The sequence below is a fragment of the Silurus aristotelis genome (genome assembly GCF_946808225.1).
Source record: "Silurus aristotelis genome assembly, chromosome: 2".
Taxonomy (NCBI): domain Eukaryota; kingdom Metazoa; phylum Chordata; class Actinopteri; order Siluriformes; family Siluridae; genus Silurus; species Silurus aristotelis.
The window spans coordinates 24,740,638-24,767,586 of NC_139575.1; the positions used below are offsets into that span (position 1 = coordinate 24,740,638).

At 37.2% G+C, this 26,949-nt stretch overlaps 2 protein-coding genes across 4 annotated transcripts; one reads left to right on the forward strand and one right to left on the reverse strand.

The window, feature by feature from the left end:
- Window positions 1-59: 59 nt before the first annotated feature.
- Window positions 60-12,222, reverse strand: pltp (phospholipid transfer protein). Of its 2 annotated transcripts, none has more exons than XM_083530367.1 (17): window positions 12,014-12,222; window positions 10,985-11,859; window positions 8,859-8,985; window positions 8,640-8,739; window positions 6,880-7,005; window positions 6,575-6,730; window positions 5,474-5,537; window positions 5,318-5,381; window positions 5,089-5,180; window positions 3,976-4,152; window positions 3,844-3,903; window positions 3,554-3,718; window positions 3,340-3,407; window positions 2,408-2,450; window positions 2,230-2,293; window positions 552-628; window positions 60-474 (listed from the first exon to the last, which is right to left on the reverse strand). In XM_083530367.1, the coding sequence occupies exons 3-17, from the start codon at window positions 8,968-8,970 to the stop codon at window positions 400-402; spliced, it is 1,443 nt and encodes a 480-aa protein (XP_083386493.1). In that variant the 5' UTR covers window positions 8,971-8,985; window positions 10,985-11,859; window positions 12,014-12,222; the 3' UTR covers window positions 60-399. The 2 variants fall into 2 exon arrangements, with proteins under 2 accessions (XP_083386493.1, XP_083386494.1); XM_083530368.1 differs by having other exon boundaries at window positions 10,985-11,123; window positions 12,014-12,099.
- Window positions 12,223-12,281: 59 nt separating this feature from the next.
- Window positions 12,282-26,162, forward strand: pcif1 (phosphorylated CTD interacting factor 1). Of its 2 annotated transcripts, XM_083529793.1 has the most exons (17): window positions 12,282-12,391; window positions 13,657-13,802; window positions 14,244-14,368; window positions 14,694-14,831; window positions 14,988-15,178; window positions 15,723-15,877; window positions 16,306-16,453; window positions 16,548-16,631; window positions 16,720-16,819; window positions 16,913-17,075; window positions 19,188-19,363; window positions 19,551-19,637; window positions 19,727-19,911; window positions 20,029-20,122; window positions 20,215-20,390; window positions 23,829-24,152; window positions 24,186-26,162. In XM_083529793.1, exons 2-16 carry the CDS (start codon window positions 13,676-13,678, stop codon window positions 24,106-24,108), a joined length of 2,229 nt encoding a protein of 742 aa, XP_083385919.1. In that variant the 5' UTR covers window positions 12,282-12,391; window positions 13,657-13,675; the 3' UTR covers window positions 24,109-24,152; window positions 24,186-26,162. The 2 variants fall into 2 exon arrangements, with proteins under 2 accessions (XP_083385919.1, XP_083385918.1); XM_083529792.1 differs by having other exon boundaries at window positions 23,829-26,162.
- Window positions 26,163-26,949: the final 787 nt, after the last annotated feature.

Genomic DNA, 26,949 nt, shown 5'->3' on the forward strand with positions numbered 1-26,949 from the left:
TACAAGGGCATGGAATAATGGTGGTTTTATAATCCAGAACTGTTACGTCAACAAGACAATGTGTTTGACTCATTTTATTAATTACATTTATAGACACATACATGCCTCATTTTCTTGTATAATATGTGCAAAACATCCTGTCTTAAGCACCAATACAAGTCTTTCAGAAATATGAAATACTTCAGTAGTGATTAAATCTATTCTGAAAACAACATGCACATCAAATGTAGCTATAGTCAAAGACACATGGTGTGTAAGAGTATTATTAGTTCACTTCTGGCACAGACTGTAAAATATATGGGTGGTAATGACTATGTAGTAAGCATCTATTTAAAGTACATGTGAAAATATTGCAAGCAGTGGTGAAGGAAAATAATGTGTTCAATATTTGTCAGGTTCTTAAGATGAACTGTTCTCAATCAGCTCCTTCAGACCGCTCCGGAAATGGAGATTGGCTCCAATAGTGATGTAGCCCTGAATGATCACAAAGTAAACCGTGAGTTCAAGTTTACAGTGGAATGTGAATTGAAAAAAAATGTGTCACAACTTACATTGTGATACTCAACCACATCCTCGACGAGGTCGATTCCATTAGGCAGGGGAATCTGTACACCCTTCTTAGTGTAATCTTTTATTGCAAGAGAAAGAAAAATAAATGAAGCATCATTTCAGAATTAGCAGGAATGTATAATATTTTTTAATATAATTTTCTTTAACAGGGGTCTATAGTCCATAGGAGAATGTTCTGGTAAGTATATATTATGAATGTAACTAAATACAGATACATAATGAATAGTAAAGGTTACAACTCATTAAACAATTAAAATGGGAACAAAATAACTGACTTGTTGGGGTAATGGTTTCAACGTGGCTACTAGGTTTTATATAATGGGATAGAAAGAATCAAGTGAATGTTGTAGTCAATGTTGTAAATGACTGTCAGTCATCACATTATCCATATGTGTTACACACACTATGGCTGCTGTCAGTGTTGGGTGTAACGCGTTACAAGTAACGTGCGTTACATAATATTACTTTTCTGGAGTAACGAGTAAAGTAGCGCGTTACTTTATAAATTTACACATTAATATCTGAGTTACTTTTTCAAAAAAGTAATGCGAGTTACTTTTCAGTTAAATTATTTAGCATAAAGAAAATTTATACTGAATTAAAATGAACGTAGTCACGTAGAATCGCGCACTCGTTTTTCTTTCTTTTTTTTTATTTAAGTGTGCAGTCTTCATTATACGGTAGCTTAACAAATTATCCTACACCTGCTATAGAGCTCTGACCTCAACCCCATCAAACATCGTTGGGATTGAAACACTGACTGCACCCCAGGCCTCCTCACCCTACATCATTGTTTGACTGTACTAACACCTATGATGCCGAATGAGCACAGAAGTTTCACAAGCACCAGCAATATCTAGTAGAACGTGTTCCCAGAAGAGTGAAAATTATTATAACAGCAAATGGAGACTAAATGTGGAAGGAACTGTTAGAAAAAAATAGATACAAATCTTATAGTCAAGAGTCCACAAACCTTTATCTATATTTTATATATAGCAGGGGTCACCAACCACATGAGTAGCCCGCGGGCCTTTTCTAAAAAAATAGCTGTTTTCTACTTTGTTAAATCATTGTTGATACTTATTATGAGAAATCATTAACATGATCAGTGTCTTCATATAGATGAATATCATTAATTATTAATAATAACATATAATAAAAGGTAAATTGAGCAAATTTGTTATTTCAGATCAAACTGAAAACTGTGTGTCAAACTGGTAGCCCTTCACATTAATGGTACCCAAGAAGTAGCTCTCAGTTTCAAAAAGGCTGGTGATCACTGATATATAGTGTCTAAATAGTGTAACTATGCAAGTGGGATTAATAAAAACAATCCTCTAGATGTGATTGTTAGAAACTCAATCGATGTAGAACCGGCAAAATTCAGCGAACATGCTGACTCTTGTGGCATTTTTAAATCTGTATTTTTTTTTCTTTGTTTCTAGGGGTTCATAATAAATATTTGAAAATTGCTTTAAAATATAACTTCTGATTAAGGTCATGTGCACCTTGAAATTCGATCTGAATTTGAATACGATTAGAAAAATTTAACTTATAGATATTAGCGATGCATTGTACCCTTTGAACTCATGGTCAATGTAAATTGTATGTTGTGATAATTGTCCTATGGACTATATAATAGAATTAGTTATAACTTACTGTTTAAAAGGGGGACAATAGTCATTTGGAGCAGAGCCTTTAGTGGAGCTTGCAATGGAATCAGCTGCAAATAGTGTAGATTCAGACAGTAGTCATCAAACATGAAAAACATATTCCTATGTTCTCAGAAAGCAGTAAATTGAACCAGAGTTAACCTGAGTGTCAAATATTGTCTTACCATTAATGACTCCAAAGCAGACTGGTTAGAAAAGATTTTAAACCTAAAAAAAAATAAACAGAAAATGTATTATTCATTATGTGTTTTCCAAATATTCTTTTCTTTCTTGCTTCTCTTTTTCTTTTCTGAACCCTTTTTTTATTATGAAAAAGAATAAACTACATGTACTTTTCCATTATCCACTGTACACATACAAAGCTGTGTATAGCAGTTAAAGCTTATCTACAGTAAGTAACTAGGTCTTTTAAGCATTATGGTTCAGTTTTTTTTGTTTTTTTTTTATGATTTTGGCAAATCCTCATTCATTCAGGTCCATCTTTAGTTAGGGTCCCTCTAATGGACTTGCAATGTTCTACTGCCACATACTCTACTTTCTGCAAATATTACAATTACAATTTTTGTAATTATTGTACAAATCTTTTCTAAATGATCTAAATGCTTTTGGACACGTCTCTATGCGTCTTTTCTGAGTGGTTTTGTGTGAGGTTTAGGAAAAAAAGATGTATATGGTGCAGTTCATTGCTCATTGTTCTCTGTATAACTGCTGTTCCAGTTGCATTCGGCTCATCCTGCCACTCGCTAGCTTCTGATTTACCTTCCACATTATTACAACTTAGGAAGCCCTGACACCTTTACTGTGATTGCTTATTTCATAAAAGCTTTCCAGCAATCTGTCCAAATTCAGGTATGCAAAGCTTGTAAAGATGTACTCAGGAATACTCAAAGCTGTAATTTGTGTAAAAGTTGCTTCACTTTATTTACAAAAATGTCTAAAGAGTTGTTGTTTGTTGTTAAGGGTTATTGTGTCTAGATTAAAGTCAATTCAGTTTAATCAATTTATAATTAAACTGATAACACGATTAGGTGCAAACGTGGAAATATCTTTTTCTGTATATGTGGTATGTGTGTAAACATAAGAAAGCTTTAAGTACCTTCTCAGGTCCAGATGTATTGCCAGTCTCTTCTCCTTCATGTACACCTTGGCATTGAATTTAGACTCCTACCCACACAGCAAAGCATTTTATATTACACTTGGGTAAGGTATGGAAAAGAAGATTGCCTATCTGGAATGGAATCCTTGCAATTGGCAGATGTGTAAAAGCCCTTTTGTTATTGTGATTCATGCACATTATTTGAAGTCCATACCATGGTCATACTGCTGAGCTGGAAAGGTGACTTTCCTGGAGGTAGAACCAGCACTCTGACACCAGCATGCACTGCCACTGTCGCCCCCGTTGTCTTGATGCTAGACTTAGGAGCTGATGTTACCTCCATCTCCAATGAGATTGGGGCATCTATCATAGCTGGGTTCTAAAGGAGAACAAAAAGCAAATGGTCCTTTACATTTTGGGGTTCTGGCTTCTTAGATGCCTTGTTACTCATGCACTTCATTATACTGTGCAAACGTTTGCATCAGATGTTTAATAAGGTCTCACCAATAGCATGATTGCCCCAAAATAAGTGGTCCTGAGAAGCATCTCTAAATCTTTTGGCATCTGGGAAAAAATGTAAAAGTTACTCAAGGTACTTTTCCTCTAACTAAAATAATCCTGTGTGGGTATTCTTACCCGTTCATTTACTATGTGCATCCTGAATACCCCTCCTTTGAAATATGAGTGGAGTCCACTGTCAAAGAAGTACTCAGAGAGCGCCATATAGATCATGCGGTTGTACTCGTTCAACACCGGATTCACAGAAGAATTCTCCAGAATGTCAGTCTCGTTCTGCAAGTCATAGAACATCCCCTACGAACAGAAAGATTCATTCAGAAACATTTTAACACCGAAAAATAATCAACACTGCAACTTTTTTTGCTGTTTCATATGACTATGTATTACATCAAATTACACAAGATTCACCAGACACATGTTCCTGTTGCATATAATTTATATAAATAGATAATATCCACACACTAACATTTTTTTTTTGTGGAATTACAACATACAAAAATGGTATTAAATGGGAAATACTGGAAAAAATAAAGAAGTGTCAATAACCTGGTTATATACGTAAGCAAATTCTGTCATAATTGTATAATTTCATGGGTTTCTTTTTTGTTCAGAATGAACCAATCTAATGTTCAAAAGTAATTAGCATTCAGCTGTCAATTAAATTATTCTGAATAACCCCAAATAAATATCAGCTGTTTCTCTGTTCTCTTGGTTTCATCCGATTGCTGAAACAATGGTCTTCAAAGAGCATACAACACATGCATGCTAAGTAATGATTACTCTCTGCATGCGCCAACAATCTCTCTTCTTCCTCATGTCAAAGCTATGGGGTATGGGGTCAAGACAATAACCCTCTCTCATATCTCACATCAACATCCAAAATCCACTAAATCGCCACAAAGCAAGGTCTGTGTTAAGGTCTGAGCAGACCATAATGGAGTGGTGTAGGAGTACACACATTTATGCAACCAGGATACTGGAAGTTTTTTTTTCTCTCCTTCTCCCCCTAATTTTTTCCTAATTGATTAATACGTGCAATTCACATTGAGGGTGGTCTGGTATGGGTTTTCTTTATTTCTTATTCATTATAAGAAATATTTATTTATTTCATATTTCTTTGTTTCTCATCATTTATTTTTTTTTACAATAAAAAAATGAAAAAAAACTTTTTATATCCATTGTAATTGGCTTTATATGATCAATTAACAACACTGGCAGTAAACTACTTACCCTGAAATCCATATCAAGACTGGATCCAGAAACCACAGGGTCACTCAAAAGTGAGTAATCAATGCCGATGTAACTATCCACTTCTGCACGCACTGCACAACCACAAACATTCAAGCTTAGAGTTTTAATCATTACCAGTACATTTCTACACTGATCACACACATGCACAACAACAAAACCACTTGTAAATAAAACAACCAAATAAAACAACCAAAAAATGCAGACCAACCTGGAATTGTTTCCAACAGTTGGTTGATCAGTACAAGACCGGCATGATTCAGAGCAGGGCAAATCTAAAAATAAGTATAAATGCTAAGTTAATATTACTGTTTCATGGAAAACTTACCTTCATAAATGGAACTTGCTCTTCAGCATTAAAACAAACCTGTCGATTTAATAGGAAGCGCATTCCAGTGGACAGGAACGTGGCGACAAAGTCGTAAACTCTCCTGTAAACGTATAGATTTGTGTTAAAATGAAGATGCCTGTGAGACTTTTTAAAGGTTATCAGTACTAATAGCACAGCATATTTGAATTTTCAAATATGGCGATCAGAAGCTGTTGTTTACTTTTCTAAAACAGCAGCTGACAACCGACAGTATTTTGGGCCACAAGACAAATCACAGGTTTTTATTATTGTGTGCATTGGTTTCTGTGATACACATTGATACAACTTCACATAAACTTGTGTGGTCGATGTCTACAGAGAGACAGAGAGAGAGCGAGAGAGAGAATATATTGAGATAGAACCTAATACCTTCCAGTACAGGAACTAAGCTTGAATGTGTTTAATAGAAAATTAAGCAAACTTGTCACAAACAATCCTTTTTTTATATATCATATTACAGAGGATTGTTCTAATCCCTTACAGTTAAAGGAAAATGTGTCTCAGATGTCATTTGTGAAAGGCGTCATTAAAAAATTACATGCCGAATCAAGAAGGTTGGTATTTGAGTGGGTGTGGATATGCATATGTATATATGTGCATTTGAGAATGCAAATACAGTTAAATATTTGGCAGTGGCAGACAGCCTTATCCATAATGGCTTTAAATGATCTAATTTGTGCAACAAAGCAGTGCTGTGATTTATACTTGCGACCTTCTACTCAGATACTGTTTTTAAGGGGTTTTTTTTGTTGTTGTTTTGTTGTTTTTAAAGTGTTGAGTTGATGTTCTTGTTTGTACTGCATGTACTGTGGGTTAAACTGTGGACATTAAAAGTAACTAATGCTAAAAAAAAAAAAAAAAAAAAAAAAAGTAACTATGCTAATATATTGTACAACCTGCCTTTATTTAATAGAAAAATCAGCATTGATTAATTGCCACAGTATACTACACTTCTGGGCAGCTGTTAAAGGAATATAATCTATTGTGTGGTGCTAATGGGGCAAAACACATATTTCTACATCTGAAACATATACATATAAAGAAAACAGACAGTAGAACTAGGAAATGTTGAAGTCAGTACTATTATGCAGTCATTACCCAAACGTCCCACCAAACTTTGCCCTCATTTTGGCAATGGAAGCATCACAGCTGACATTCCCGATCTTGAGACGGCCTTCATCGTCCTTGGCAAGATGAAGGGTGGTGTTGATGTTTACACCTTCTGCAGAGGCGTTAATGATACCCTCATCCTGTCTGATAGAGACAAGATATTTGTTAAATTGTCCGATTGCACACATATCTTATCCCTGCCTTAATATTGATAAAATTATAAACCGATTAATACATAGCACTCTAAGGGAGGCCCTATGAAGATGCAAACATTACAATGCACATCAACTTACAACAACCAGTAGATTACACGTCTCTTGAAGTTTAGTTTAATAGATGAGTTCTGCACGTCGAACAGCAGTCCATCTACAGGCTGGAAACTCAAATCTGCGGACAGGTTCAGCTCTGCTATCCTAACACTGGTAGATAAAGACAGGTTTAGAACAAGGAGATATTATATATATATACACACACACACACACACACTCACACTCACACACACACTCTCTCTATTTCCAAAAGTAATGGGTCACCTGGTCATAAGTACGGTATGTGATTTTGAGCATCGCATTCCACATTTAATCCCAATATGCTCTTATAATTCCCTCCACTCTTCTGGGAAGATGTTCCAATAGATTTTGGAGTGAGCTTATGGATATTTGTGTTCATCAGCCACAAGGGTGTTATGAAAGGCAGGTACTGATGTAGGTGAGAAGGCCTGGGGTGCAGTCAGCATTCCAATTTATCCCAAAGGTGTTCAATAGGGATGAGATTAGAGCTCTATAGCAGGCCACTCAAGATCTTCCTCTCCAAAGCATGAAAACCAGATCTTCAACGAGCTCACTTTGTGAACAGGGGCATTGCCATGCTGGAACTGGTTTGGGTTTCCAAGTTTAAGTGAATGCAAAATTTTATTATAGCACATCTTAAGTACAATTGAGCTCCTCCAGTTTTGTGGTAACAGTTTGGAAAAGAACCACATATAGCAGGAAAGGTCAGGTGACCCAATACTTTTCGAAATATAGTGTGTGTGTGTGTGTGTGTGTGTGTGTGTGTGTGTGTGTGTGTGTATATATATATATATATATATATATATATATATATATATATATATATATATATATATATATATATATATATATATATATATATATACAATATAAACAATACTTTGAGAGAATGGAATGTTGAATTGCATCAATTGTTTACATACATTTCTCATGGATCAGTTATTTCACTTTTGATGATTAGGTACATTTAAAAGCAAGTGCTTTTAATACTTTTACTCGAGTAGAAATTTAACTTTTACTATTCAAACAATAGATTTGTAGTTTTACTCAAGAACAGTAATTGTGTATATCATGCCCCACTGAACATTTTATGGTTTAGAGCGCTGACTTGTCACTTAAGTATCTCAAATCCTTTGTTGTGGCTTAGTAAAGCAATATTCAATATTCAATATTCTGTGTGACATTCTGGTAAAATTAAGGCTGCATATAAACAATAAAAAAAAAGTAAATCCAATATGTAACTAATCATGGTCTTAGATTGCTTAGAATCTAGGGAGATTACCTATGGAGATTAAATGTATAAGACACATTCACCTACAAGACATTTGCAGCAAATTAAATCTGATCCCCCCAAAGCATTTAAGAGGTCTATGATGTATTTTAGCCACAGGGTAAACAAGTGCAAAGGCACCTGTCTCCCCAAGCCTCATTTAAGAAATTAAATTAAGCAAAAAGATTTTTGCAGTATTTTACAACCTTATTTTGAAACAACTAAAAACAAGGCTCAACAATAAAAGTTCATTTTAAAGGGTCATTTGCTGATCTGCATATTAACATGCTTTTTTAAATGTCAAATTCATACATTTCTCATTTTCATTTTGTCAGACTGGAGACATTTATTATTCATATAATAATACCTACAATAATAGTATATGGGTGGGTGAATGGTTTTAGAATAAATAAAAGATAGAACCGAATAAGTCCAGGATTTAACATAGTTACTGCATTTAGTTATTTTAGAATTGAATTAAGGTGTAACTAACTCTGTAATGGAATACTGGAGATTCCCTTTTACGCCATGCATCTCTGGCATGGATATACCTCCCAGCTCTTGCTCCACAAACTTCTGTGTCTCGTGTTTCACTACAGAAAACACAACATGGCCATTTAGTGTGAATCAAAAAAATTATAATTGCTTCTACATTTGACATAATCTGGTGTAGCAGAATATTCTATTAGAAAGTGAATGACCGTTTTCTTACACAACTCCAACCCTTTAGATGTGATACGAATTTTGAATCCAGGAAAAATGTCTGTCATCTCTGCCATGTGTGGGAGCAGAGAGATAAACACCACCATTCCCCAAAACCCCATGTTGCCTTACTGGACCTGGAGACCAAAGGATGAGAGACAGGTAGCAAATTGACACTAAAACACAGGATTACAAAATAGCCACATTACAAAGGATAAACAGTGACTACAATAGAAGTGATGTATACATACATTCCACTACATCTCCACGACATGATGCTACAAGCTCAGAGCAAAAGATGCTAAAGTTAAATTCTGCTTTTTTTTTTACCAGACTGGACAAATTTGTCTTATGATTGCTGAGTCTTCAAACTATTCAACTGGCTTTTGAATTATGGCATTTATATAACTGTACTTCAATAAATTCTAGATGAGCTGTTGTCCTGTGAACATATCATGCTTGATAGATTTCCAGAACTTTGTCCTGGATTTGTTTTTATAGATCCTTGGTCTTTGTCCATGATGTTTGTTCTCTACCAACCTAAATTCCAGGAACCAGTGTATTTATATTAAGATCACAAGATAAGATGGCTACACCATTCAAATAATCATGTGAATCCTGAAAGTAACTGGTTGCATTAAAAGGTATTTATAGGTATTTCCCAAAAGGAAGTCAAATACTAATTGAAATCACAAAACATTTACATGTCATTTTGCTTATTTTAATCAGCATCATCTTTCCCACCGCATCAGTACCCCACACAATGTGGAAAGGTTGAAGGGGGTGAATACTTACACAAGACACTGTAATTGGTTCACTTTTCAAAATGTAGTGTAGTAAAACAGATTTCATTGAAACAAAATTGTTTTGATTGATGTTACCTCTCGCAAAAAAAACAGTAGGCAAGCCCTATCTTTGGTAAGTTATGCATCTTACAAAAAAATCCACCTTTCAAAAAAGATTTCACTATTTCCAGAATGCAGTGTTTTATTTCAATACCTTTGCATATATCAAATGTTAACCTCAAAATATTATTTGATGTATTCACACCCTGTGGATTGCAGCCAGCTGTCTTCCACCGCTTAGACCTAACTATGGACAGCACCTAAACAAAGCGCTTACCAGTGCGTTTTAATAGGTTGCTGACCTCAAGGCCTGATGCAAAAGGACTATTCAGAATACGGCGGTTGCACAATATCTACTCTCTTTGTCTTAAAGACTTCAGGGGCAGGACGTCACAGCACTCCTGAATTCCATTAAAAAAATTCTTGGAAATCTAGCGAACATATTACATTATATGCATCATACAACTCCTTTAAGTGGCTTTTTTGTCAAACTGGACAAGAATGGTTTTCAAATAAGAGTGAGAACAAAGTTATTCACTAATAGTCTTGGGCCTATTAAAAGCAAGGCTTCCCAGGGTCCTTACAACATTGTTTTTTATATGTTCATTGAGCAATGATGTTGTGATTCATGTCCTTATTTCATTCAACGTTTACATCAGATATCTTCCAAAGCTAGGCTTCGGGCAGGTAATAAAAAAGAAGAAGTGGTGTGTGCAGCAGATGTGGCAGGGGGGTTCTGCACTTCACAAACAAGTGCTCTGCTTTGCGGGTCAGTGCCCTATAATAGCCCCCAAGCTTTGGGGTGAGAAAGCATTTTATTTAAAGATGAGAAAAAGAGACAAAGAAAATACCAATGCAACAAAGCTTGTTGTAGAAAGCTTGTTTTTTTTCCTTTTCTTTTATTAATAGGTAAAAAAAATATATATAAGATAAAATGAGCAAAAACAGGTTTTTAATGTAGAAAATGTTTTGTTCCTCCCTGAGCGCAGCATCAGTGCTTTCAGACAGCCAGTTCTATAGGATTGTTTTTTCTTATTTGGAGATATACATTTTACCTAACACTTAATTCATTTACACATAATTGAACAAAAACAGAATGTATATGTTTTTTTTTTTCCCTCTAATTGATGTATAACATTAAACTAGCATTTATAAAGGAACAACAATATCATGAACTCAGCTCCATGTGTATCACTGCAGTGATGGACAAAAATCATAAAACAAAAACATAACAGAAATAGTTAAATTATAGTCGAACCCTTTAATATTCCCCAATGCACCCAATACTTACGGGAAGGGTAAAAGTTGTCCTGCTCGCTGGATAGAGAAGCTTTTAGTATTTGTCTTCACTCAAGAATTCCTCAGTGGCTTGTCAAGTGCTTTCTGATGCCAATTCTCTCCTTCTGAGACTTTCCACTTTTCTGTTGACCCTTTCATGTCAGAACAATTTATACGGGGAGGTTTCAGGGAAAAGGGTGGTCCTATGCTTGCCTGATGTCGTATGACTTTGCGGTTAAAATAATGACAGTCATTTAAAAAAAAAAAAAACTTTACATTAAAGGCCATTCTCCTGAAACATTGATGGCCTGGAAATTTAAAATTAAATTTTTTTTTACTTCTAAACAATACTTGCATGTATTCTTTTTAACAAATGTACACTTTTTGTCTCTATTTCAATCTATAAATCTATATAATATCTGCTTGCCATGTTTACTCCTTACTTTTCAAACACAGTGCCAATTTGACTCCGAACCCTTTAATCACAGAAGTGGCCCTTTAATCAGTTCATGACTTCTTGGAAGCACCAACCTTTTTCAAACCACTGATAGATGGTGCATTATGAATTACATCTGGCAAATAGCAAGCAGAAAGAAATAGGAAAATTACGGGTTTTCAGAGTTGATAGTAACAATGTGTGTCTATTTTTGAGGTCCTACATTAGGACAAGGATGATCATTAAGTAATCACAAGACAGATTGTATAAAGTTGAGTTTTGCTTTCTGAAACCATATATACTCTTTAAATCCCAAATGAAAACAGTATATGTTTATAGGTGGATTTGATCAAACCTCTCAAAATTGTATTGATCAAACTTATATAATCATATATAACTGCTTATGACTTTTCATAATGGTGGCAAGTAGGCACTGTGTTTACCAGACAGCCCTAAATAAGAAAAACAAACAATACTCATTTAGTTTTTAGTGATTTATTATTAACTACAGATAGATATTTCAAATAATATCAATTAATAACAAATTTTTTTTAACATATCGGATAAAAGACATAATGCAAAAGCAAAATTCGTTTCTTTGCCTACCTTGGCAGTCTGTATCTCCTTTATATAAAATACATTCCGTTTAATTCACACCATGAAACACAACACGGTCGTGTTATTCAACCAGAAATTACGGACAAAATACACAGGTTTTTTTTTATGTTTTGTTGTTTTTTTTATTAAAAATAAAATAGTTCGGTGTGTACATCTTGCACGCGGAGCGCCGTCGTTGCCCTTCTGCAAATGGCTCCGAGCTCCTGACATGTGGCGGAATGCGAGACGACTGAACTCGCGCATGCGCACTACCCAGGTCCGAGTGGCCGATACAAGATGGCGGAATCGGTGGGGAGGGAGAGGCGGAGGCGGGTCCGGATCGAATAGAGCAAAGCCTATACAGGACTCCTAGAAAATCTCTCGAAGGTAAGGGATTTCGCTATTTTAAAAGGGCACCGCAGCGTCGGGCGTGCGGCGGAATATCCGGCGCATGTCGAGGTCTCGGCAAATTTAGCGTGTGCGCGCCCGGTGCGCGGGAAAAGGAAAAAAAAAACGAGCGCACAAAAAAGCCGTCTCGGAGCGCGCGCGCCATCTTGGCTATGCGTTTGCCTCGATCCAAAGTGCGCGCCTAAAAAAAAAACGGCGCTGTCGCGGACGCAAGATCCGCGCGAGCCTTCGCGGTCCCCGTGTTTTTGTTGTTGTTCTTTTTCTTTTTTTTTTTTTGGCGGACGCCAGTGACTGCTCCCGTGGGTTTTACGCACGCCGTGGTACCGAACGGCGGGGCTTTGGTGCGCATTTTACACGCTTTTGCGCGCGCGTCCTCCGGCCGGGTTGCTCTGTGCTGCCGTTGTCTTTGTTGTGCAGCGCCTCGGATGGCCGGCGTTTTCCCTCCTCCTCCTCCGTGTTTGTTTTCGGGCGGCTCGGTCCGGGGTGGGCGGTGTAGCAGGCGCATGCGTGCCCCTTAATAGCGACCATTTGCGCTCTAAAGACGGTGCACGCACAAATCACTGTCGAGTCCAAAATGAATAAATAATCCACATCATCTCTATAATCTACATAACATGATTATAATCATATGAGCTATGATACTGACAACCCCGGAGGTAGAAATCCTTCGTTGCTAACGAGCTAGCAAGCTAAACATTTATACACGTTTTAATGCGATTATCTACTTATCTAGTGTATTATGCATTACTATTATTATTATTACTATTAAGGTCTGATAAAAAAAATTAAGAAAGTTAAAAGAAAAAAAAAACATGGACGATTAATCGAAATAGTGTACACAGTGCAGCATGAGCCGCTTGTTTTGGTGTCGCGCCCCCTCCATGTTTTGATGCTGGAATCCTCTTCAACAACTGCATCCCGTCTTATAATAACCGTGTAGGCATCCACGTGTCATCAGCGACGTGTTTATTCACGTTTATCAAGGTCACATGAGTTTATCTGAAGCAATAACAGTTTAGCTACAGTGTTTAGGTGTAGGTGCAGTGACGTAGATAAAGAGGTTCCCCTGCTCAATGAATGAAGTGCATCATTGATGAGCCCAAACTTCCTCAAAAGCCCTGATTGATCAACATAGTACCATGTCATTACATCATCTGCTAAGGTCCACACACACACACACACACACACTGTTCTAACCTGTGTCTGAAATTACCGTGTGCATGATTTGCATTGTTTAAATAAAGACAGGACAAATGAGGAGCTATGACGAGTGAAAACCACAGTACTATAAAGGGAGACTCGGGCATGATCATGTCCCCCACTGGGTCCTCAGCAGCCCAAGCACCGCCACTCACGCCCTCCACCAGCAAAGCCATCCAGGATCTGCCAGGTGTGTGTGTTTTGTGTGGGTGTGTCGGAGTGTGTTTGCATGTACGGTATCATGTTACTGTCCTCCTATTGCCAGCACCTGTAATGTAATGTTTGTGCTAGAGGTTTAAAATAGTTCAAAGTAACTGAATTAAGTCAGTTTACTAGAACTTTATTACATTACTAGTACATTTGATCGAAGTGTTTATCAAAAACCATAATAAAGTTAAGAGGAAATGAAGACGTACTGTATTGTTTATTATTTATTTTTGTATGCAGTAAGGCTTTTCATTTGTGTAGGAGTGCAAGTGACTCTGGATAAATGTTGTTATTCACTGTACTATGTCACAGAGTGCAATCATTTTATGTCATTTTATGTCAATCATTCCAGAGAGGAACTGTTCATGTCTAGTTAAGCATTGAAGCTATCTGATTCTTTTTCTTTTTTTCTTTTCTTTTTTAGATGAGCTGGTTCAGGCTGGATGGGCAAAATGCTGGAGCAAGAGGGAGAATCGGCCGTACTATTTTAACCGTTTCACCAACCAGTCGTTGTGGGAGATGCCGGTCCTGGGGCAGCATGATGTCATCGTAAGTACAATGCAATATAGTCACCTTTTTTATCATTAAACTAGAAGTGCTAGATTACATTAAATACAAACATTGGGAAATGATTTGTTGTATTGAAGTAAACCTGGAATAAGGTGATTTGTATGGCAAAATAATATTTGAATAGTAAAATGACCTGTTAAGATGTCCATTAAAATAATTTACTCTGTGTATAAATTTGTTTATCTAAATTATAGAAATCATGGCACATTTAAGTTATTTTTATTATTATTTTTTTGTCAGTATCTTTAATTTGGCCCTGCTTTAAATGCTGAAACTGGTCTTTTTTTCCACACTAATGTTTCAGTCTGATCCACTGGGCCTAAATGCAGCACCTGCTACAGGCGATGGTACAGGAGAGGCTGGAGTGGGCAATGGACAACGTAAGAGGCGCCCGTCAGAGGATACCTCCTCGGGTGGTCCTAACAGCTTCAAGAGGCCAAAGGTCAGCTTTTTCTATTCATAATACCATGGTACTACATTCTATTTAAAATACACTTTATCAAAAAGCACATGAGTGGTGTTGGTTTTTAATCTCATGTTGAGTATATAACAAAAGCTGAACATTTTAAAATATCTATTTTGTCCCTGGTGTATGAAGGTTGAGATTCCTGTAACGCCAACCACCCCTACAATCCCCATATCACCAAGCACCCCTGGCGCAAAGCCCTGGAACTCCACTTTAGAAGAAAAACAAGCCCAGCCTAACACCCCTACTCCAACTCCTACTCCTGCTCCTGCTGCTCCTGCTGCTCCTGCTGCTCCTGCTCCAGCCCCATACCGGCCTTCAGTGTGAGTAACATCACATCAACACCCCACACTTTTCTTTTCCTCACCAGGTCTGTTGTATTATTAACATTATTATTATTATTAATAATAATAATAATAATAATAATATTACTATTAAAACAAACTGGTTTTCCCCCTTTTTCAGTCAAACACTATTGCTAGTTTTATAATGATAAGCAAAACAAATGGCTGAACACATCAGCTTTCTTTTTTCTTAATACTTGGCTTCAGAAGATCTTAAGACCTACATTGCGAAATTTAGACACTTGATATTAATTAATGTTTCAATTAATGCCAATTGTTATTCCTGTGAAAATATATTTGCTCATTGTCTTTAGGAACATGGTGTGAACTTTTCATGCCTCACTTCTGGCAAGAGAAAAAAGATGAATGGCTTTTAAATTGTAATCAGATAATGTATAAGCAGGCATACTCGATCACGTATTTACTTTTTGTCCATGCCCCTATTTCCTGTAAATTAGCAGTGGAAATTGAGAAGAAGTGTACATGTGATTTTTGTCTAAGATCTCCTTTGTGTTCGTTTCAGTATTTACTGGGATCTGGACATTCAGACCAATGCAGTAATTAAGGAACGGGCTCCATTCAACTACCTCCCACCTCATCCGGAGATGGAGCTACAGCGTGCACAGCTCACCACCAAACTCCGTCAGCACTACCACGAGCTGTGTTATCAGCGTGAAGGTACACACATGCACCACCGACCGTCCACATCTCCTTGTGTAGTTTCAGTATTCCTAGTGTGAAAGATGGGTTAAGAAAAGAGAGGTGATTCTCATCTCAGTTGGCCGTCTGTAACCGAGACGTGAACGTATCGATGCCATTATCGTACCCTATCCTAACCTAAATGACTTTACTATTGCCCTCTGCAGATTTCTCAGAATGAATACAGTCATTATGAAAATCACGTGTCGGACATGTAAATTAAATTATTATTGTTGCCTTTGTATTGACATTTTGTTGGACATATAGAATGTGGAAACAGCAGCAGGAAAGACTGGTATCATTTATAGGTTTTCTTTTGTCCCGGCATTAAGGGTACTACAAATACAAACCGAAACCGAGTTTTCTATTTAATTATTTATTTATTTATTTATTTTTGCACATTGCAGGGATTGAGCCACCACGGGAGTCATTTAACCGCTGGCTGTTGGAGAGGAAGGTGATGGATAAAGGAGTGGATCCCCTGCTGCCTAGCGAGTGTGAGCCTGTGATCTCGCCCTCCATGTTCAGGGAAGTCATGAACGACATCCCCATCAGGTGCGCATTCAATCTCCGCTTCATTGTACATGCATAAGCGCACTCCAGCGCTTGGAGAAAGAATGACCCATGGTTATTTCTTTTGGAATTCTAGGCTCTCGCGCATTAAATACAAAGAGGAGGCCAGAAAGCTGCTATTCAAGTATGCAGAAGCTGCCAAGAAAATGATCGATTCCAGGTGAACAACTTTGATCGTATTCCTGCACTATTGACAATATTTAGGCCGTTGCTCGTGATGGACTAACATGTGTGACTCGTGTGAACAGAAACGCTACGCCAGACAGTAGAAAAGTTGTAAAGTGGAATGTTGAAGATACAATGAACTGGCTCAGGAGAGACCACTCTGCTAGTAAAGAAGACTACATGGTACCTTCCATACCTTCATTAAAAATAAATGTTCCCACCCTTTTTGTTATTCTCGTGCCGCCCAAGTGTTGACTTCTCTTTGCCATCTCTCAGGATCGTCTGGAGCACTTGCGGAAGCAGTGCGGTCCTCACGTGACGGCTGTAGCCAAGGACTCGGTGGAGGGGATTTGCACGAAAATCTACCACATCTCGGCCGAGTATGTGCGCCGAATCCGTCAGGCCCACCTTAACCTGCTGAAAGAGTGTAACATCACAGGTAAGAACAAAACTTGGGGAGAAATTATAGTGTGAAATAATATAATTAATTGCTGTACAATTAATTGTGATAAATGTTAAGTAAAAAAAAAAAAAATATATATATATATATATATATATGTGTGTGTGTGTGTGTGTGTGAATATATATATATATATATATATATATATATATATATATATATATATATATATATATATATATATATATGAATATATATATATATATATATATATATATATATATATATATATATATATATATATATATATAATTTATTATTTTTTTTTCCCCTTGTAACCCTAGCGCCAATATTTAGAGTACATAGTGTATATACAGTATGTGTGTGTGTGTGTGTGTGTGTGTGTGTATATATATATATATATATATATGAGTATAAATATAGAGTATATTGGCGAAAAAGTATTGTGCTATGGTATTTTCCTCTTTTACCCACAGCATGGTTGTATTCTTGATTCCCAATCAACTGGGTGTTCATTAAATTTCCGTACGCAGATCTGCCAATAATACTGACTAGAAGCAAATCCCTTTTTTTTTTTTTTTTTTTTTTATTGCACGCCTTTCCATAACAATTTGTATGTTATAGGGATGGTATTTGGTTCGTCCGTTTGAGACTTTCGTGCACTCGGTATCACTAGAACAAGTGGTTGAATGTTTGTAGGATTTATAAAGAATCATCTTTGTACCCAGCATATGACCTTTTGAAAATGTTGATTGATCCAGACAGCAACAGGGTTACAGCAAGGTCATCTTGGTTAGTTTTCTTTACGTTTGAAGTACCGTATTTTCCAGACTATAAGCCGCTAACTTTTTCCCACTCTTTGAACTTCAGGGCTTAAACAATGAAGCGGCTAATTTATGGATTTTTCCGTGGTTTTTCCCGGTTTCACAAGCTTCAAGCGAAAAAACTGAGCCCCATAACATTAGACCAATGAAATTGCCGAACGGGTTCAGGTGAACCAATGAAACTCTTTATATTAAATCAGATGCGCTCCCACTGAATCGGGCCGCACCACATCATAAATATGGATGAGGTTCCTCTGACGTTTGACCTGCCGCTCACTCGGACTGTCTACAGGAAATGCAATTCGTCACGCTGAAAACAACTGGGCAGGAAAAAACACACTTCGCCTGTGTTTTGAGCTGCACGGCATCGGGAGAAAAGCTTCACCGATTGTGATTTTCAAACGCACGACGATGCCAAAAGAAAAACTCCCGAGAGAAATTGTTGTGAAAGGAAGTAGGAAGACAGTGAACAATGACTTTCTTGGTAGGCTACTGTTTAGATACAAGCCGTGTAACAGGCACTGTCTTTCATTAAAGCCTGTGTAAAGTTCATTAGTTTCAATGTTAAATGTTATATATGGGTGCGTTTAATAGTCCGGAAATTACGGTATATATTTTTAGGTTTATTACTAGAAACAAATGAATAATAAGAGGTTGTGGAGGAAGTGTCCCCATCGCTGGTGTTGGCTTTGAGTTGGACATGCTTGTGTAGTAACAACAGGCAGGTGAATACTCGACTTTATTAGATTAAGGTAAACGTGGATATTGGATAATGTAGTGAGGTTTCGTGTAAGGAGACACACAGAAGGAATCTAATGCTGCTATTTTAAAAAGTTGGTTGTTGAAGCTGTAATTTCATGCTTTCTGGTTTAGGGAAGTCTTTAGAACGGAAGGATTTGCGGTGTTTAACATGAGAAACGGCTTTATTTAAATCTCTTAGAGAGCCAAAAAGGAGAAGCTGGAAAGGGAATAACCATAATAGGAACTTATTTTGTGGATGTTCTAACAAAGTTTCAACACCATAAATGGGTCAAGTGCATTTATTAATACATTCATACTTTAGTGTAGATTTCTGATGTGGTATAATATTAAAGGTTTTGGTAAGTGCTGTCACTTTAAATATTTTTTGTTTGGAAGATAACAGTAACTCTGCTTCACAATGGTTGTATAGTCCATCATCATGCTTCACTGTTACATATCCTCCACTGCTTATTGCACACAACGGCAATCCAGAATCCAAGTATCACCAAGAATTTCTCTATATACTAAGATTAAGCACTATGTGACGATTGTTCTTATGCTATAGTGGACGGGGCAGAGGCTGCAGAAGTGCAGGACCGGTTGGTGTATTGCTATCCAGTTCGACTGTCCATTCCATCGCCACCGCAGCCCCGTGTTGAACTCCACTTCGAGAACGACATGGCCTGTCTGCGCTACAAAGGAGAAATGGTGAAGGTCAACCGTGGCCACTTCAATAAACTGGTAGGATTAACAATAATTTACAAGTGAGACGCTTCTGAAGTTCACATATGTCTCAACAGTATAATTATTAACAATGTGCTCCCAAGATATAGTGACGGCGAGATGAGGGTTTTGATAGTGTATGGACTGTGAACATGCGACTGTCTAACAGAGACATTTTCTTTTTAAAAATCTACCCAATAAACAGGAGCTACTATACAGGTATAGCTGTATTGATGACCCAAGGTTCGAGAAGTTTTTGTCACGTGTGTGGTGCCTTATAAAGAGATACCAGGTGAATAGAAATGTTGAAACCTAGATCTTGACTTAATTTCTGGTTTATAGAATTCTATTTGCATGATCTGACGGTGTTCATCTCACCAGGTGATGTTTGGATCTGGTGTGAACGAAGGCAGCGGCCTACAAGGGGCACTTCCTGTGCAAGTGTTCGAGGCGCTCAACAAACAGTTCGGAGTCAGTTTCGAGTGCTTTGCCTCGCCACTCAACTGCTACTTTAAGCAGTTCTGCTCAGCCTTTCCTGACATTGATGGTTTCTTTGGATCTCGAGGGTACATTTTCCCCCAAGTGCATGCTCAATCTCATTCTGTTCAAATCTTATCGATGAGCATGCAGTGATTGAAACGTACAGCGCTTGAATGGAAATGTTATTCTCTTTGCTCTCTCAGGCCATTTCTAAGCTTTTCACCTGTCAGCGGGTCATTTGAAGCCAATCCTCCATTCTGCGAGGAGCTCATGGACACCATGGTCACACACTTCGAAGTAAGAGAGATTTTAATAAAAGCCCAGTGTTTTGAATGTACTGTATCCTGGAAGCTTATTTGTTTTGTTTGCTCTCAACCTCTCATTTGTAGGAGCTTCTAGAGAACTCTAGCGAGCCTCTGTCTTTCATAATCTTTGTTCCCGAATGGCGTGACCCGCCAACCCCAGCACTGACACGGATGGAGACCAGTCGCTTCCGCAGGCACCAAATGTCAGTGACAGCTTTTGAGCACGAATACCGCAGTGGCTCTCAGCATATCTGCAAAAGGTCAGATTTTCTATTTTTCCTGACAATATTTCTTCCCAATTTCTATGCACAAAGCCACAGTACGTGGTAATCGGCTGCACAGAAATGGGAATTATTTAAAAAGCGGAACACTATTACATTTACTCGGATAAGCTAAACGAGTGTGATCCTCTTGGGTGGAGAAATTTGTGAACAAATCTTTAAACAGCAGCTTAGACAAATTAGACAAAAACCACCACTTGTGGCTGGCGATTACACTGAACTAGCAGCAGCCGTCTTTTTACATGAATCCTCCAAAACATTTAGCTCTTTTGTCCAAACTCCCCGTGAAAAAATTACTTCAGTAAAAGAACAAATGTTCCTTCTTTTGAATGTGCTTACGCATCAAATGTTAAAGTAATGATCTTTTGAGAAAATTGATGTTCCATTATACTGCGCATTAGTACCTTTTCTTGGAGAGAGAAGCTTAGGGGTTATGATTGAGGCAAATTCTCATGGCAAGTTATCATTTAAGGCTTTTTTATATTCATTATTGTAATACGTTACACATGTGTAGTAAAAGTGACGTAAAATACGTTTTTCAAAATTCCACTTTTGAAAATGCAGATACTTGAAAAATAAAATGTTTACTTCGTTACTATCCTGCCATGAAGCACTACTATAAAACAAATGACTTCATATTGTCTAATTTAAACCACCAACCAATCATTAATTGCTAAGCAAAAATATACTTGATATATCTATTAATTTGTTAGTTGCTTATCTAAACATTTGTAAATAGGTAAGTACATATAACACGATAACATCTATCTATCTATCTATCTATCTATCTATCTATCTATCTATCTATCTATCTATCTATCTATCTATCTATCTATCTATCTATCTAATCACTTTATTCACCTCAGAGAGAAATTCATTTATTACAGCAACAAAGACAGTAAAAAGTATAATAAAGCAATTTACACTACAGATAAAGGATAACAAGAGAATAAATATATACAGTATAAAAAGGATTATGTAAGTATTTGGAAAAGAAACCGATGCTGTGTGTACAGTGAGAATGTACTAGTGCAGTGTATTGTTTGTGTAAACATTGCTGATACACCAGCAGACTTGAGGTTATTTCAATTGACAGTGCAAACGATATCAAAGTGGACATCATGAGCCGTAGTAACAGCAGAAGAGGTAATCAAAGCATTAAAGTGGCAGTGCATATGGTTGTGAATGGTTCAAATATTGTTCAATAAGCTACTACTAACACAGGCTCAGTGTAGTGTGGTACAGTGTGATCGCTGTTGGAACAAGCAACCTCCTTGTAGCGTGCCTTTCTACAGCCAAGCTGGATGAGTCTTCAGCTGTTTCATCAGTAGGTCATGGAGGGAATGGTGTGTATTGTCCAGAATAGTTGTTAACTGAGTTCCCTCAGTATATTAACACTAATTACACAAGTAGTTTGCCCTCTACATTTCCCTCTTAAATCCACTGTGTATTTAATACTGTTTGTTTTGTTTTGTTTATTTTTTTCTTTGATAGTGGTATCTTTAGTTCTCCCCGTCCCCCAGATCTATCACAGTAATGCAAATACATGAAACCTCTCGTTCACAGTATTACTTTGTATTTTTTTATATTTTTAATTTGTGATGTTTTGCATTTTTTTTTACATTTCTGGCTTGAATCATTTAAATAAATGAAATGTATATGCATTTTTATATGTGTGTGTGTGTATGTGTGTTTATTTATTTATATGTTTATTTATATATATATATATATATATATATATATATATATATATATATATATATATATATAAATATAAACGAAAGATTTTCATGAAAGTCAGTAGGAGTAAGACAGTGTGTACAGTGTGTGAATGAGAGGGAGGGCAGTGGAGTGGTGCCGTTGCAGGGAGAAGAGGTGGAAAGGGTGGAGGAGTTCAGTTACCTGAGGTCAACAGTGTAAAGTAATGAGTGTGTTAGAGAAGTGAAGAAAAGAGTACATAAGTTTATAGGACTGTGGTGAGACCTGCGATGTTGTATGGTTTAGAGATGGTGGCATTGAGTAAAAGACAAGAGAGGTGGGGCTGGAGGTAGCAGATGTTGATGTTTTCGTTGTGAGTGACGACGATGGACAGGATTAGAATTGAGTTTATTAGAGGGACAGCGCATGTAGGACGTTTTGGAGACAAGGTGAGGGAGGCGAGATTGTGATGGTTTGGACATGTGCAGAGGAGGGACATGGGGTATATCGGTAGGAGAATGCTGAGGATGAAGCTGCCAGGGAGGAGGAAAAGAGGAAGACCAAGGAGGAGGTTTATGGGTATGGTAAGGGGAAAATATGCAGGTAGTTGGTTTGAAAGAGGCAAATTTAGAGGACTTGGTGGTATGGAAACGGATGATCCGCTGTGGCGACCCCTAATGGGAGCAGCCGAAAGAAGAACAATTTTCAAAGTCATATTTACAAGGAAAAAAATTAGGCAGCGTTGTTACACCTACCGTATTTTTCAGACTATAAGCTGCTACTTTATTCCCACGTTTTGAACCTGCGGCTTAAACAACGGAGCGGCTAATTTATAAAAAAATTTCCAGGTTTTTCCCGGTTTCATAAACTTCAAGCCAAAAAACTGAGCCCCATAACATTAGACCAACGAAATTTCCTAAAGGAAACGAAACAACGCACCTCACCTGTGTTCTGAGCTGCACGCCATCGGGAGATAAAACTTTTTTTTTTTTTGTTTTTTTTTTTGAAACACACGACGATGCCAAAAGATAAACTCGAGAGGGAAATACTTGTGAAAGGAAGGAGGAAGACAGTGAACAATGACTTTCTTGGTTGGCTACTGTTTAGATACAAGCCGTTGTAACGCGTTGAGTCTGGGTGAAGGGAGAGCTCACTAACTCCAGTTGCAACAGAAATCATATAAACACAGACAGGTTTCCAAAACTTTTTTTTTCTTGGCAACAGCGTTAAGGGTTAGTCAAAGAAACTTAGAAATGAGCAGCAGAAAATAATAAGGACATAATCCTCGTCTTGCACACATGCAGTAATAGCGGAAAAATGCCGTGCCAGGCTACTCCCAAAATACCGCTCTGCTCTTAAAGGAAGTGCAACATATTTCACCCGTTACACCGTGTGTAACGTGTCTTTCGTTAAAGCCTGTGTAAAGTACATTAGGGTAGACTAATTATGTTAAAAAAAACATAATTTTTTTTTTTTTTTTGTAAAATTCAGTGGGTGCGGCTTATATATGGGTGCGCTTTATAGTCCGGAAATTACGGTAGTATTTAGTCAGGCTATTATTATTTTTAGGTCATTGTTTTTAGTCAAATAAGTTGTCTTAGTAGTAACAGCTCATTGTCAGTATTAGAAACTAAGTAGTGGAGACATCTAATATGATTTTGTTTCTTTATCTCATGAAATTGCTTAATGTTATTTTTGTTTGTTTCTTTTTAAATAAAGAGAGGAGATGTACTACAAAGCCATTCACGGCACAGCGGTGATCTTCCTACAGAACAGCGCCGGTTTTGCCAAATGGGAGCCAACCAGCGAGAGAATTCAAGAGCTGCTGGCTGCATATAAGATCTCTGGACGCTCACTGTCCTCTCCTGGACCTTCTTCCTCTTCTTCCTCCAGCAGTGGAGACAGAGACTCCAAACCGAGCTTTGAGCGCTCTGCGAGCGTGGAAGCCCCTGTAGTCCCTGAAAGTAGCAGCCCTGCACCTGAAACATCAAACATATAAGTGTGTGTGTGTGTGTGTGTGTGTGTGTGTGTGTGTGTGTGTGTGTGTGTGTGTGTGTGTGTGTGTGTCTGGGGGAGAGAATGACTGACTGCATGGTGAGTCAGTTCATGAGGGAGAATGAGGAGAGAGAGTAGAAAAGGTTTATTTACTTTTTCCTCAGTCTCTAATATTTAAAGAAATATTATGGGTTTTATTATTCATGTCGTCATAGTTGTTGAGAATTTTTTTTTTTTTTTAAACTGATGTTATTATTTGGTCACTAATTGCGTTTTGTTGTTGCTGTTGTCATTTGACACGTGGTAATTCGACTTGGGTCCTGGTTTCTTTTGGCCTTTTTATCGTCGTGCTTTGCCAGAGTTGTCTACCCGTCAGGTTGAGAAGTGGGGGAAGAACGGAAAAAAATTTTGTCTCTTGTGTCTTTTCTTGTTTTGTCTTTTTACTTAGATGGCAGAAAGGGAGATGAATCCATGAGTGGGCAGCTATGTTTATAAGCCTGTGATATACATTACAGAGTAGTAGTAGGCCTTTTGCATACAAATTAGCTGTGTTTTATTTTGTGCTGGAGAGACTCCTTGGAATACCCATGCCAGCCCTCGTGGTCCCTCTTCTGGAAAACAGCAGAGAATATGAAAAAAGTTTATTTGAAGTGGTTCCCTTTATGATTGGGGGGGTCAGGAGGCAGAGGAGTAAAACGGCAGACAAGGATAGCCTTGCATTGTTTTCCCAAAAAGATATAACTTGATTTTAACGTTATAGTTCCACACTTAGTTTACTTGTTCTTAAAATGTGCACAGAAGATGAATCCATTTGACTTTGTTTACTAACCTGTAGGAAAATACAGTTTTGTTACTGTGAGGTCAATAGCATCGACTGCGATAAGAATGGAAATTTTGTAATTTTTTTTTTTTGAGTGGATAATATAATATAACTTTTATCCTAAGTTATATTTTTTTTTATTTTGTGTACAACAATACAGATTTCAAAAGAAAGCAATAGGTGATCCTAAAAGCTTAACATGGTATGTATACGTGATATTGCATTTCAGCAATAGTAACTGTCCAGCCATCCAATCCAATTGGTTCTACTGTCTTAATCTCTGCCTTAGAAATAATATTTCTAAATGCCTTGGGTTTTTTTTTTTTTCTTTCTGCAAACTTACAAATATGTTTTGTAATTGTATGTGTTCTCCAGAACAAAATTGAACCTGATCACTGGGCAGCATAATGAATGTAAAAAAAAATTAACACAAAAAAAAAAGGTCAAACACTCGATCCAAAAATTTTCCCTCCAGCTCTGGGAAAAGACCAAGGACCGAGTTTTCTCTCCTCCCAACATTCTTGTTAAATTTATCAGCTGTTCTTTTGGAATCGGCTTTCTGGCAATTAACAATGTGACCGAATTAATAAGTGTCTTTATATACTTTTAATTTCTCTGTTGTGTTTTCTCACTTCTATATGTAAATACCCGGCATATTTTTAAAATGATGAATTGCTTCAAGCTTAAAGCTTGAAGGACGGCTCATGCAAGACATTATAGAATTTTGGCAGCTTGCTGATCATTGCTAACATTAGACCTCCTGAAGGAAGATTCTCACCTTTTAGGAAGTCTTTATCTGGCTTTCTCATTCCTGGGGTGTTTCCCATCACCAGCAAAACTGTAGATATTGTACAGAAAAGCATTATAAAGTATGATTTCTCCCTCACCCACCCCCCTCCCCGCTACACTTGCAGAGCGAGCTCTTTTGAAAAAGAAAAAAAAAGTATTCTACATGTCTTTCTCCCCATGCTTTTTATTTCTTTTCATTAAGTCTGTTTATGGATTATATGATTTATTAAATAGAAGTCATTTTAAACTAAACCAAAGTGATAACTGAAGAGGAGAAATCTATCTTGTATGTAATAGTAGAACTGTGTATGAACAGTACTGCATAGTGTAACCAGCAAAAATGATTTGTTATTTTTATATTTCATTGTTGAATGTGTTCTGTTTAGGTTCTTTTTGCTTGATCCCATATGTCACAATCACAAAAGAGATAATTAAATGTATAGTGCTAATAGGCTTCGTCATGTGTTTTTACTTATGCCTTTGTAGCTGTTACTGAAAATTTAAGACGACTTACAATTCTCTTTACACATCTGAGCAGGCACTGGACCCTCGGTGGTGCTGGGATTTGAACTCACTACCTTCTGATTAGAAGTCCAAGAAAGAAACCAAACTGAAAAGGCCACAAGTACACATTTACTGCATTTATAGGATTTAAGAGGCAGAGTAGCAGCCAGATGCTGCTAATTAAATGCCTGTGATAAATTGATAAGAAAAGTATGACCACCTGTATAAAAGCCCATGTTTAAGGAGTGGTCTGGAGCATTCAGGACATTATCAATCATGCTAGAGAAGCAATTATTGCTGCCAATCATTTAAAGGCCATTTTTAAATCATTCTACAGTCACAAACATTTTCACAAGTGGAAAACATCCAGTATAGTTGCATTGATTTTCTCAGGAATTGACATCCTAGCAAATTCACCCCAAAGTCAGTCCATATACTTCTCAGAGAAATAGCAAAACCTGAGAGTTACATCTCAGACACTAAAGATGTCAGTTTGGATCTTAAATGTGACGGTTCATGGCAGTACGGTAATAAAATGACTGAACATTTCAAACCTAAGTGGTAGTCCTGAGTTTCATCTGAACAAACCAAATACACAAAAGATCCAAACGAAGCATATAAGAACAAACACCTTGTACTGTCAAGCATGGTGGTGGAGGGATGATGATTTGGGCTTGTCTTGAGACAAAGGACCAGGGCACCTTGCACATATCACGGTGACTCTTAACTCAA

Excerpts from the sequence above, each read along its gene's own strand:
- pltp (XM_083530367.1), bottom strand. The coding sequence starts at position 8,970 with ATGGGGTTTTGGGGAATGGTGGTGTTTATCTCTCTGCTCCCACACATG. Across the intron at positions 7,006-8,639 it reads CTCCAGTATTCCATTACAGA|TGTTAGGATAGCAGAGCTGA; the intron begins GTTAGTTACACC and ends TTTATCTACCAG. Across the intron at positions 2,294-2,407 it reads CTGCTTTGGAGTCATTAATG|CTGATTCCATTGCAAGCTCC; the intron begins GTAAGACAATAT and ends CACTATTTGCAG.
- pcif1 (XM_083529792.1), top strand. The coding sequence starts at position 13,676 with ATGACGAGTGAAAACCACAGTACTATAAAGGGAGACTCGGGCATGATC. Across the intron at positions 17,076-19,187 it reads GAAAGAGTGTAACATCACAG|TGGACGGGGCAGAGGCTGCA; the intron begins GTAAGAACAAAA and ends CTTATGCTATAG. Across the intron at positions 19,912-20,028 it reads GGTTTCTTTGGATCTCGAGG|GCCATTTCTAAGCTTTTCAC; the intron begins GTACATTTTCCC and ends TTGCTCTCTCAG.